General features: G+C 48.3%; 1 protein-coding gene across 4 annotated transcripts in view; it reads right to left on the bottom strand.

Moving 5' to 3' along the window:
* POU2F1 (POU class 2 homeobox 1) overlaps positions 1-12,289 on the bottom strand; it is a 100,843-nt gene that overhangs the window by 18,935 nt on the left and 69,619 nt on the right. For all 4 annotated transcript variants that reach the window (XR_012305053.1, XM_073668558.1, XM_073668559.1 and 1 more), the window contains 8 exons: positions 6,481-6,660; positions 6,260-6,386; positions 5,635-5,729; positions 5,019-5,192; positions 3,599-3,740; positions 2,905-3,050; positions 1,707-1,886; positions 300-408 (listed from right to left, as the gene is read on the bottom strand). Coding sequence is in view for 3 of the 4 variants with exons in the window: in XM_073668558.1 (XP_073524659.1) it covers positions 300-408; positions 1,707-1,886; positions 2,905-3,050; positions 3,599-3,740; positions 5,019-5,192; positions 5,635-5,729; positions 6,260-6,386; positions 6,481-6,660 (1,153 nt within the window). In the remaining variant the exon portion in view is untranslated. The remainder of the gene's footprint in view (positions 1-299; positions 409-1,706; positions 1,887-2,904; positions 3,051-3,598; positions 3,741-5,018; positions 5,193-5,634; positions 5,730-6,259; positions 6,387-6,480; positions 6,661-12,289) is intronic.

Here is a 12,289-nt window from a genome sequence, read left to right as displayed (position 1 = left end):
CTGCACCAGCAGAATAGTGACTGCAGCTCTGGAGTATAATACAGGATGTAACTCAGGATCAGTAATGTAATGTATGTACACAGTGACTGCACCAGCAGAATAGTGAGTGCAGCTCTGGAGTATAATGCAGGATGTAACTCAGGATCAGTACAGGATCAGTAATGTAATGTATGTACACAGTGACTGCACCAGCAGAATAGCGAGTGCAGCTCTGGAGTATAATACAGGAGGTAACTCAGGATGTCTACAGGGTCATCTAGATATATAAATGATATATAAAGTGATATATGTGCGCTCACCAGTGGCGGAGAAGCTGGTCACGGCGGCCGCACTGGTTAATGGCAGCACAGGGTTTACAGTTAGCGTGGTCGCTGCGCTGCTCGTCACAAGGCTTGGTGTAGAGGCCACCTAAAGAAACACAGAAATGTCAGAGTTCAGGACACAGATTAATAAACCCAACACAATTGAATCCTTGTCATCTGATTTATCAACAAAAAAAATAAAAATAAATACTGCTAATACTATTCAGGATATATCGCCGCCATACTCTGCGGTGCACAGGTCACACAGGAGATCTGGAGATACCCGAGGACAGTTTAGTGAACTGCAGGCGTAGAAGAAAAGATGGAGCAGATGTGCAGACGTAATAGCTGAGGATGGGGAGGGGTGCGCCCACCTTACATAAAACCAGCAGCGCCACCATTAAGCCGCGTTACGATCAGTGCAGTCAGGTGAGACGAGCGGCGTCTCGTGCAGTTACTCATTGACAGCAGCCACCTGGTCGCTGCCACTCAATTACCCCGAACAAGAGCAGTCAGAGCAGAGCAGTAAAACGTGCAGGTATTTATAACCTGCGGATAAATCATTCTGTACAATTTACTGCTTTACACCTGACCCCGGCTGCTGTCACTTTAAGAAGAGACGTACGACTGACAGCAGACGAAGGATAAAATGATAGTCACAGGGGAAGAAAAAAAAATAGTGCTGAAAAAAAAACAAAACGCTGCATTATGTAGCACAGTTTAACCAGTTCACTGCTGGGATAAAGAGGAGCTGTATACTAAAAATTTTCTCCCACCAACAAATAATGCAAGGGCAGAAATCATCTTTACCCCTTAATTTTTGTTTCTGCGTTTTCGTTTGTTACCAAGAGCCATAACTTTCTTTTTTCCATCCACAGTAACAAATATATATTTTTTAAAAATGTAATGTTTGAATCACCTTTTTCCCAATGTAAAAATAAAGATATTAAAAAAATATATCTTTTAATAAATTTTTAACTTTAAAGTTTCCCAAGGGGGGCTTAAAAAAAAATATAATCAGCTCTGCCTATGACATGGCTTCATAGGGACACCAAAATAGCGGGATGGGGGCCATCAGCAACTCCTCAGCACCCAAATGGACCCCCACACACCCAGATCATGCCACTTAAATGCCGCACACCGAGATTTTCTGGTACAGATCTCCAAATGTCCTGCAGAGATAAATCATAAAATTTCCCTGCAGCCACCACTAGAGGGAGCTCAGGCGCTTACTGAATACAGAGATTACTTAGCCCTATCTGAAAGTCTACACTGTGCTCCAGGGCTCCCTCTATTGGTTGAAGGCTGCTCTGCGTGGGATCTGAAGAAAAATGTTAAGAAACGGATTAGAAAACAAGGAGGCAACTAAAATTGCATAAAATCTCAGCTTCTCTGAAGCCTTACCAAAGGAGTCGGACTTGGGTACATTGCTTTGATGGGAGAATTGCTGGATAGTCCGCTGCTCGGAGGGTTGATCCTTTTTTCCTTCTGACGTCGGTTACAGAACCAAACACGGATCACCTCCTTCTCCATGTGCAGCTGGTCGGCAATCATGGTGATCTCCTCCGAGGTAGGCTTCTGGTTCTGTGTTAGACATAAAGTGGGAAATGTTTGAAGTCGGCGCTCCGCGGCTTGATAGTAGTCGCTACAACTAATCAGGAGTTTTCTAGTCTTACATAAAAAAAGTTTTCAACGTGTCCCCTCTCTAGCGCCACCTATAGGAGACTTCCCTACCGCTACTTCACAAATTTCCCAGAGGGCACTGCTCTACAAATTCCCTCCCACAAAAGGGGGGTGGAGGAGGAAGGGGGGGTGGATTGCTCCCTTCCTAGATGTGAAATCAAAAACTAAACGGCAGAAGTTTCACACGAACGGCCGCTGGGACCCCCGGCGTCCCCACAAGACGGCCGCTGGGACCCCCGGCATCCCCACAAGACGGCCGCTGGGACCCCCGGCATCCCCCACAAGACGGCCGCTGGGACCCCCGGCATCCCCCACAAGACGGCCGCTGGGACCCCCGGCGTCCCCACAAGACGGCCGCTGGGACCCCCGGCATCCCCACAAGACAGCCGCTGGGACCCCCGGCATCCCCCACAAGACGGCCGCTGGGACCCCCGGCATCCCCCACAAGACGGCCGCTGGGACCCCCGGCATCCCCCACAAGACGGCCGCTGGGACCCCCGGCATCCCCCACAAGACGGCCGCTGGGACCCCCGGCATCCCCCACAAGACGGCCGCTGGGACCCCCGGCATCCCCCACAAGACGGCCGCTGGGACCCCCGGCATCCCCCACAAGACGGCCGCTGGGACCCCCGGCATCCCCACAAGACGGCCGCTGGGACCCCCGGCATCCCCACAAGACGGCCGCTGGGACCCCCGGCATCCCCACAAGACGGCTGCTGGGACCCCCGGCATCCCCCCAAGACGGCCGCTGGGACCCCCGGCATCCCCCCCAAGACGGCCGCTGGGACCACCAAGTTTTCGTAAGAATGGGGCTCTGAAATTCCTTAGTACAATGGAGCAGTGAACCCCATTCTCGGGAATGGCAGGTGAGGGTCCCAGTGGTCCGACCTCCACGCCATCAGCACATGTCAGGACTGACCTCCAGGAAACTCTTCTCTAAGGCCACGCGTATGTTGGTCTCTATGCTGGTGCGTTTTTTCCTCCTGCGGTTCAGCCCCTCAATCCCGTGCCCGGGGGAATTCATGACGTTGGGGCTCGAAAGAGCAGAGTCCGTCGTGATGTTCTCTGGGGTAAAGAGAGAGAAAAAAAAAAAAAAATCTTTGTAATATCCAGGAATCTGCCTTAATAACGTAAATCATTTTGTGCCCATTAAGCTCCAAAACAAGAGAATAAACAGTTAAAGAGATTTTCCCACAACTGAAAATGAATGCCTGGCTCCCCCAATAATCAGAAAGTTAGAACTTATGAAAATGTACACACTCCTTAAAAAAAAAGTCATCTGCCTACAGCCACCACCAGAGGGAGCTCACTGTGCTAATATGGATGTATGTACAGGGAGGATGCAGTGAGCTCCCTCTAGTGGCAGCTGCAGGTAGCCAGAATGTTCATCATTATGTCTATGAAGGGGGGGGGGGGGGGTGTTAAAAGGTGCACGAGAAGTAGAATGGTATGTAAGGGATGAACATGCTACTAAAGGGATAGTCCGAAATCGGCTGTTGTCGTGATATTGTCCATGTGGCAGGCTGGGAACTTTACAGCTCTCACTTCTCCATATATTCCCCATGTAAATTTGCACCGCTCTGGAGTTCGATCACGCGCCGTCACGTGCTCACCTGCGTCGTTCAGCCACTTCTCCAGGAGAGGCTTTAATTTGCACATGTTTTTAAAGCTGAGGTTCAAGGCTTCGAAGCGAGAAATAGTAGTTTGGCTAAAGTCATTTCCATAGAGTTTGCCCATAGCAAGCCCCACATCACCCTGCGAGAGAGAGAAAAAGTGATGGGCACTCAGATGTATACAGACGGCGCACAGCTACAACCGCAGCGCGTAATTTATATCACAGCGGTTCCTTGTACATCAAAATTTAGCAAAAACTGCAGTATGAACAGGTCCTAAAAAGATCCCATGAAGTCGTTAACAAAGGAACCATTAAAGGACCTGAGCTATCAGCTGTGGTGTTACTGGACAAGGCCACCCTGCCTCTGATGATAAGGAAACTGCTGTAAACTCTTCCTGAAAGGACAAGAAGTAGGAGTTTAAAGTTGCCCCTAGTGGCCGGTGCGAAAATTGCAAGATTAAAAATTGTATTTATTTTTTAATAAAGATCGTGATATGGAGAAAAAAAAAAAAAAACGCAAATGCAACTTCTGTGCCCCCCTGTAGCCCTCCAATTATGGACTCGTGCTCATAGTCATCAGCGCTGATGTGCCTGTGTGCCTCCATCAAAATGTTGAGTAAGGACAACAGGACAGAAGATCTCATCCTGCTGGATCCTCATTGTACAAGGTCCTACAGATTTATTTTCTTTTAGCATTAAATAAATACAAATATATATATATATATATATATATATATATATATATATATATATATATATATATATATATATATATATATATATATATATATATATATATATATATATATATATATTTTTTTTTTTAATAATAAAAATAATTATGAAGTGCAAAAACATCAGTTCCATCTTACAGAAGCTCTTGCAATTATGCGCTGGTGTTATGCAAGTATGCAAAATATGTGAAGTGCTTCCACCACTTGGTGGTGCCAAGTGAGCAATGAACGGGAGGAGACTGAAGGAGATCTGCGCTGAAAAAGAGTCTCCCAAAAACCACCCTGCGCCCGGTTCAGGTGCTGTGTACACGGACGGGGGTTGGTCGCAGACACTTTATAGCCCTTTGTCTGATTTCAGGGCGATGAAGCTGTTTGCTACACTTAAGGAGGGTAATTAAGACGGTAAAGGTTAGGTACTTGCCAGACGCTTTTAGGAGTATTAACCTTCAAGCCTGAAATGCTACATTAGCGAGCAGGAGAGTGCGCGGGGTGAGGAGTATGCCCTGCTGTAAGAGCAGGGACCCTGCTGAGAAAAACATGGAGGCTTTTACACTGTAGGGTGAGGAGGAAGCTACCCTGTTATTAAGCGCCGCCTCCCTAGATGGAACGATCGAGGTGTTAAGTGGGTGCCCCGCCGGGATGAGGGTTACTCCACCCACCGCCCACCCTGCACTTTTCCATTACCTGAGTGAATCCGAGTTTGATGCGTCTTTGTTTAAAAGTCTTTGCAAACTGTTCGAGCTCCTCCAGGTCGCTGGGTTCCTCCAGGCTCGGAGTGTCGATTCGCTTTGGTGTTGTCTGGCTTTGTGGAAGATGTTGTACAGGGGTCGCAGCTATCGTGCGGGTGGGGGTTGCTGGCTGTGGAAAAAAAAAAAAAAATGGGGTGGAACCAAATTAAGGGTGTGATATTACGACCGTTACAGCGCTCACTGCTGATCGAGGCAGGTTAACAGCTAAGCGCTGTAACAGCCCCCATATTGGTCGTAAAACGCGTCAGTGGACTTTCGGAAGCCCCTGGTTTCATGCCCTTATCACAGCTGCAGACGAGGGTCTTGTGACGCCCCCTCAAACTAATGGCTATTAGATCAGGTCCAGGAATTGCAATAAGCAAACCATGCACGCTCGGCTCTGCTACATGTATAGCTGCAGCTGTGCGGAGGGAAGGAAGCAGCCTCCTACTGTACGGTTCAGGAGGCAGAGACGGGCTGACGTTGTAGCGCAGCTTGCACTGCAGGGATACACCCCTATGTACTGGCGCATGCAGGGGCGGCCTGAGAAGGAGAGGGGTGCGGGCTCTGACCTGTGAGGTGAGGGTGATGCTTGGTTGAGACTGCAGGAGGTTGGCTTGGCTTTGCTGAGGTAGCTGTGTTAAGAGATTCTGTGCCTGCAGGAGGCCTGGGGATAGAAGAGAAATGGTGAGACGCACGGCGGAGGAGGAGGATCCGATGCTCGGCTTCTCACGTCGCCACAAAGCAGAAAATGCTGCCTAAAACACGTCAAGTTCCGGAGACAGAATTAAAGGGCATCTCCTTCCGAGCCGTCCGAGCCCTGGGTGAAGCTTTCTTTTGGCGAATTGGGCACATGAGTAGCTCACCTATATTTCCGATCTCTTGCCTGACCTGGCGAAACATTCCTGTGGGCTGGGGGGGTACAGGTGCCGTGCCAACAGTACCAGCCCCCAAAGCGTCCACAATGCACTCAGGACCACCCAGGGTGCAGGAAAGTCAACGTGCAGGAAGGAAGTCCACATCGGAGGACGCCTACCGTTCGGACCCCGACACAACGTGCTGCATCCTGACCCTTAACAGTAAGACAGCAGAATCCGGTCGCGGCATAAATATTTGCAAGACGACGACTCGTGACCGGACAGAACGAGAACCCGACCCTGTGGAATACACGAGTCCAGGGGAGATGTGGCTGCTTACCTTGTTGCCCCTGTGGCGTCTGTGAGATGATGAATTGCGCTGGCGGCAGGTTGGTCGTCGGATGCACCAGGACAAATTGCTGCAGGTTAAGATTTTGCTGCTGAAGTTGCTGCAACTGTTGCAGATCCTGAAAAATAAAAAAAACAAATGCAATCAGACGCGTTTCACATGTAAGATTGTGACATGTGTAGGAGACGGGTGGAGCGATGCGGAGCACTGACCGGTGCAATCTGTAGTGACTGGGGGAAAGGGATCTGCGTCACTGGAGTAGCAGCAGAGGCGGAGATGGTGGCGCCGGCGGCGCTATGCTGTTGGCTCGCGGAGTGCTGTACGGCGGCTGCCAGCAGCTGTGCCTGCGCCTGTTGTAGGAGCAACTGTTGCTGGGTCGGCGTCAGTGTTAACTGCAAACAGAGAGGAAAAAGGATGTGAATATGGCAAGATGACAAGTAATAAGGGGGAGCAAGTAGTAAAACACTCTTCGGGTACATCCACACAGGACAGCGCTCCTGCTGCAGAATCCACACCCAATGCTGCGGCTTTCACTGTGGAAATGCTCCGGATTTCTCCTTTTGTATTACAAAGCGTAAATCTATGCTGAAAATCTGCAGCGTAAACCGAGACCGTGTCAGAGTAACCGGTGCGACGCGGGGAATCCACTGTATCCGACCCGGGTGGACGCTCCCCGATTCATAAAACGACAATGTGAACATACCCCTACACCAGGGGTCAGCTGAAGAGAACAAAACACACTAGTGGGTCTACATCCCATGCGGTGGAGGAGCTGCAGAGACCTCCAGAAGTGGCGTGCCGGGGAAGGGAAGGTTCGGGCGGCGCACCAGCATCCTAATTTGCAACTCTGTTCCTGGGGGTGATGAGGCGTCACGAACCACCGACCTCGTGCCACTTTCAAAGTTAATTGTTTTCTGGAGCCGAAGCCAAACCCCTGATTAATTTTCAGCGCTGCTCAGCCATTCTAATCACGTGTGCAGACGACGGCTCTGCTAACACCGACCCCGCCTAATGAAAACCCAAACGCAACGAGAAGTCAGAGCGGTAACAGATCTCATCACATCTCCCTTCTGCAGCCGGAGATGTGGCTTTAATTCTAGATATAATGGGGGCACCAGCTGTCAGGAATCCCCCCCGACCTGTGACAGCTGGAGAGCCGCAGGTTAGGGGTCACTGGTCTATTTGGGGAGAGATGGCATTGGCACCTGGGCTTGTGGAGCACCCGTCACCCCAGAAGTAGAGGTCAGCAACAAGAAACGGTCTACTCTTCGAAAATCCAAATCTCAAATGATATAAACACCATGTAATACTTCTTTTCCCCTGTGGGGGAGCAGCAGGAAAATTAGACACTTGCTTTCCATTTTTTTTTTGCAGATTGCAGTTGATCAATTGAAGTCCCAGCAATAAGGACACCCTGTGTTCAGCTTATTAAGGAGGAGCTGGTTGAGAAAAAGGAATTAGTCTAAGTGGATAAATCTTTTAAAAAGGACATTTGCATTTGTCTCCTTCTTGCCGATCTGTGGGGTCCCGGCCCCGATCACAAGGGCCGACCTGCGGGGTCCAGCCCCAATCACAAGGGCCGACCTGCGGGGTCCAGCCCCAATCACAAGGGCCGGCCTGCGGGGTCCCGGCCCCGATCACAAGGGCCGGCCTGCGGGGTCCCGGCCCCGATCACAAGGGCCGGCCTGCGGGGTCCCGGCCCCGATCACAAGGGCCGGCCTGCGGGGTCCCGGCCCCGATCACAAGGGCCGGCCTGCGGGGTCCCGGCCCCGATCACAAGGGCCGGCCTGCGGGGTCCCGGCCCCGATCACAAGGGCCGGCCTGCGGGGTCCCGGCCCCGATCACAAGGGCCGGCCTGCGGGGTCCCGGCCCCGATCACAAGGGCCAGCCTGCGGGGTCCCGGCCCCGATCACAAGGGCCGGCCTGCGGGGTCCCGGCCCCGATCACAAGGGCCGGCCTGCGGGGTCCCGGCCCCGATCACAAGGGCCGGCCTGCGGGGTCCCGGCCCCGATCACAAGGGCCGGCCTGCGGGGTCCCGGCCCCGATCACAAGGGCCGGCCTGCGGGGTCCCGCACCGACCACAAGGGCCGATCTGTGGGGTCCCGCACCGACCACAAGGGCCGATCTGTGGGGTCCCGCACCGACCACAAGGGCCGATCTGTGGGGTCCCGCACCGACCACAAGGGTTTTAAGTTAAACTATATGAAAGTCTAAGGAAGCAGCGGTGAACATACTCGACTGAGGTGGGACTTGGAGCCGTTCGCATGTCAGGGGTCCTCCATTCTCTAAAAAAAATATCCCCAAAACCTAATAAAAGTGTACTGCTATGTATATTTTTTTTCCCCAAGAAAATGAGCCATGAGAGTTAAAAAAAAAGTTGTGAGCCAGGAAAGTCAGAGAACAGCGAACACAAGGTGTACAAATCCTATACAATGTGACCAGGTAAGGGACCCAGGAAAACACTGGTGACCACTGAAATGTCTTATTTTTGCAACTTCCCAGTATGACGGCACAAGCGTTGTAAGGGAGCCGTATGAGGATGACAACCTCCTTCATGGTGAGAAGTAAGAAATCGCTGGGTTCTTCCAGACACGACTCTCCGAAATCACTGAAATTCTTCTTCTCCAGTTCGTTCTCGAGAGACGCGAGCGACATTGAAGTGTGCGGTAAATATGTATAATTTCTCATAACACAGGAAAAATGTCAGCGTGAAGTAAATAGCACACTCGGGGCAGCAGATTGTTACTTTCCACCTGTTCTGGGGGGTTTACATCGTATCAGGCGGTGGGTGATGACGGCAAAATTACAGGTCTGGAGCGCAGGCACTTTAAACAACAACAAAAAAGTCCTAAAGCATTAAATAAAGGCGGACGCGACTTGTTATACCGTGCTTAAAAGGGCATTTGGAGGCAGTTATAGGACCCTGGTGATTAAAAACAAAAAAAAAAAAACATCTGCAAAAATCAGAATACTCCGATATTTCCAAGAGACTTTTTAAAGACTAAAACATTGGATGATTCTGCTCAATATTGGACACTTAGAAGTTTTCAAAAAGTTAGAAAAGTTTTACTGCCCTGCACCTCCATAGTAGGAGGTGGTGGAGGAGGGAGGACGGCATTGGTTTGTGGTTTTAATTGAACATTGCTCGATCCAATGGATTTAAGGGATTTCTACAAAAAAAAAAAAGAATATGTAAAGAGGTTTTTTTTTTTTTTTTTTTAAGTATTTATGTTTATAACTTTGTTTTAAAAATATTTTTTTCTTCAAAGTTTAAAATCACCCTTCAAATCCCTACTTAAAAATACAAAAAAATAAATAAATGTACACACACGTCTAGGAAAATATCATCATTTCAATCGTTCATTAAATATTGAAAAAGGGAAGAAATAAAATGGAAAAAAAACCCCCCAAAAAACAGATTTTAAAAATTTCTCGGTCACCGCATCTCCCACCAAAAATGCAATGAAAAGGGATACCATACAAGTTAGTCATTTCCAAAATCGTACGGACCTGGAGGATCACACAACCATCTCATTACTACAGTAAAAACAACACCTGAAAAACAATGGCGGAATTGTTTTTTTTTTTTTACTGCATTCGGTTGCATGCACGGTGGATGGGCCACAAGTCTGATGGTGGCCGGCGTCTCTTCAGAGCCAAATAACTTATTTAGTGATTAACTGTCAATCACTGCTTAGGACCGCCCACTGGACTCCTAGATAAATAAATCTTCCCACACAATTATACATCAATATATAAAAGGATTGGGACGCGGTCTCATTCTACTTCTCCTCTGCAGAAATATGTGCAATCTGCTGCTATGAATCCTTTGTATAGTAACAGAATTTTAGGACTGACTAAAAAAGCTTTTCTGGCGCCACTTTTGTCCACAGGTTGTGTCTGGTACTGCGGCTCAGCCCTCTTCACTTCAATGAGCTGCAATACCAGAATCAACCTGTAGACACCAGGTCCAGTACGGAGACTCTGCCACTGCCTCGGTCGCTGTTCGTCTGCAGTGCTGATGTCACATCTACAATATAGCAGCCAATCACCGCACTGTCTACATTGCATCTCTGTCGAGCTTGCGGATTGGCTGCAGCGCCATCCATGTGACATTAGCGCTGCAGATAAACAGAGCGGAGACTCCGTGCTGGACCAGAGTAAGGTGTGTAAAGCATTTTTTTTTTAATTATTATTATTATACACCAAACTATTAGGGTTCAGATTTTACTGAAATAAGAAAATCCCTTTAAAGATTAAAGGGGCGGTGTCCCCCGGCCTCCATGTCAATATCATCTCACGTCGAGGTCTATAAATGATAACGGAGGTGTACAGGCCCAAATAGTCACTTCTGTGGCCACTTCTTTTTTTTGTTTTTCATTTTATGTTAACAGATTGCGGTCCGCACATCCGCGCATTTCACACATTTGGCACGGGCGAGTTAACAGACGATTATAAAGTCTGGAAGTAATAATTATATCAGGCATCAATCTGTCTACATGACAGAACTTATTCCAGTAAACTGGAATTAAAAAAAAAAAAATTGGGTGAAAAATATCTGCTGAGAAAAGGAGAGAAAAAAGCACCAAAACGTAATGGAACATAAGCAGAGAGGTGAGGTCGCTTAAAGGGATATTTGGGGGTGAGCAAACAAAGCTTATTTAATGCACTAGGATGATAATTCATCCGGAATATCGCCCCCATTTGGTCATATGTGGCGCTGTCTCAACAGAATCAACCTCTTTCTACAGGTTTAGCTTCTAAAATCACCAAAGAACAACCCATATTTCAAGAAGAGGTCTGACCTAGCTCCTTATTTCTCCTGCAGTGGCCTCCGCTGGAGGAATACAGTATTACATGACAAGTGAATGTTATTCCATGCAATACAGGAGACTGTGTCCTCCAGAGAAGGCTCAGGGAGGCTTTTTTTTTTGTGTTAAACATTTAAAAAAAAAAAAAAAAACACAACAACCTACGACCCACTCGTAACAACACATAATAAAAATTAAAATCCGTCCCATCCTACACTCCATTGCATCCACAAGGCTGGACCTCCAGGGCGGACCCTCCTGCAGCGACCATTATGGACAGCGCCACCTTGTGACTCACGCTTTTTAGTTTTTCATTATATTTTTTGGAGGAGTGCTAGAGCCATAGGTGATGTCTGTTCATGCAATTTTAAAGTAAATGCATAATATAATATAATATATATATGTATATACATACACAGTACAGACCAAAAGTTTGGACACAGCTCATTTAAAGATTTTTCTGCATTTTCTTGACTTTGAAAATAGTACATTCACACTGAAGGCATCAAAACTATGAATTAACACATGTGGAATTATATACTTAACAAAAAAGTGTGAAACAACTGAAAATATGTCTTATATTCTAGGTTCTTCAAAGTAGCCACCTTTTTCTTTGATGACTGCTTTGCACACTCTTGGCATTCTCTTGATGAGCTTCAAGAGGTAGTCACCGGAAATGGTCTTCCAACAATCTTGAAGGAGTTCCCAGAGATGCTTAGCACTTGTTGGCCCTTTTGCCTTCACTCTGCGGTCCAGCTCACCCCAAACCATCTCGATTGGGTTCAGGTCTGGTGACTGTGGAGGCCAGGTCATCTGGCGTAGCACCCCATCACTCTCATTCTTGGTCAAATAGCCCTTACACAGCCTGGAGGTGTTTGGGGTCATTGTCCTGTTGAAAAATAAATGATGGTCCAACTAAATGCAAACCGGATAGAATAGCATGCCGCTGCAAGATGCTGTGGTAGCCATGCTGGTTCAGTATGCCTTCAATTTTGAATAAATCCTCAACAGTGTCACCAGCAAAGCACCCCCACACCATCACACCTCCTCCTCCATGCTTCACGGTGGGAACCAGGCATGTAGAGTCCATTCGTTCACCTTTTCTGCGTCGCACAAAGACACGGTGGTTGGAACCAAAGATCTCAAATTTGGATTCATCAGACCACAGCACAGATTTCCACTGGTCTAATGTCCATTCCTTGTGTTCTTT

This window comes from Phyllobates terribilis, unplaced genomic scaffold (genome assembly GCF_046119375.1).
Source record: "Phyllobates terribilis strain yellow unplaced genomic scaffold, ASM4611937v1 Scaffold_2__4_contigs__length_985480577, whole genome shotgun sequence".
NCBI classification, from domain to species: domain Eukaryota; kingdom Metazoa; phylum Chordata; class Amphibia; order Anura; family Dendrobatidae; genus Phyllobates; species Phyllobates terribilis.
The sequence above is the reverse complement of the archived record's forward strand: the minus strand, read 5'-3'. Positions and strand labels throughout refer to the sequence as shown.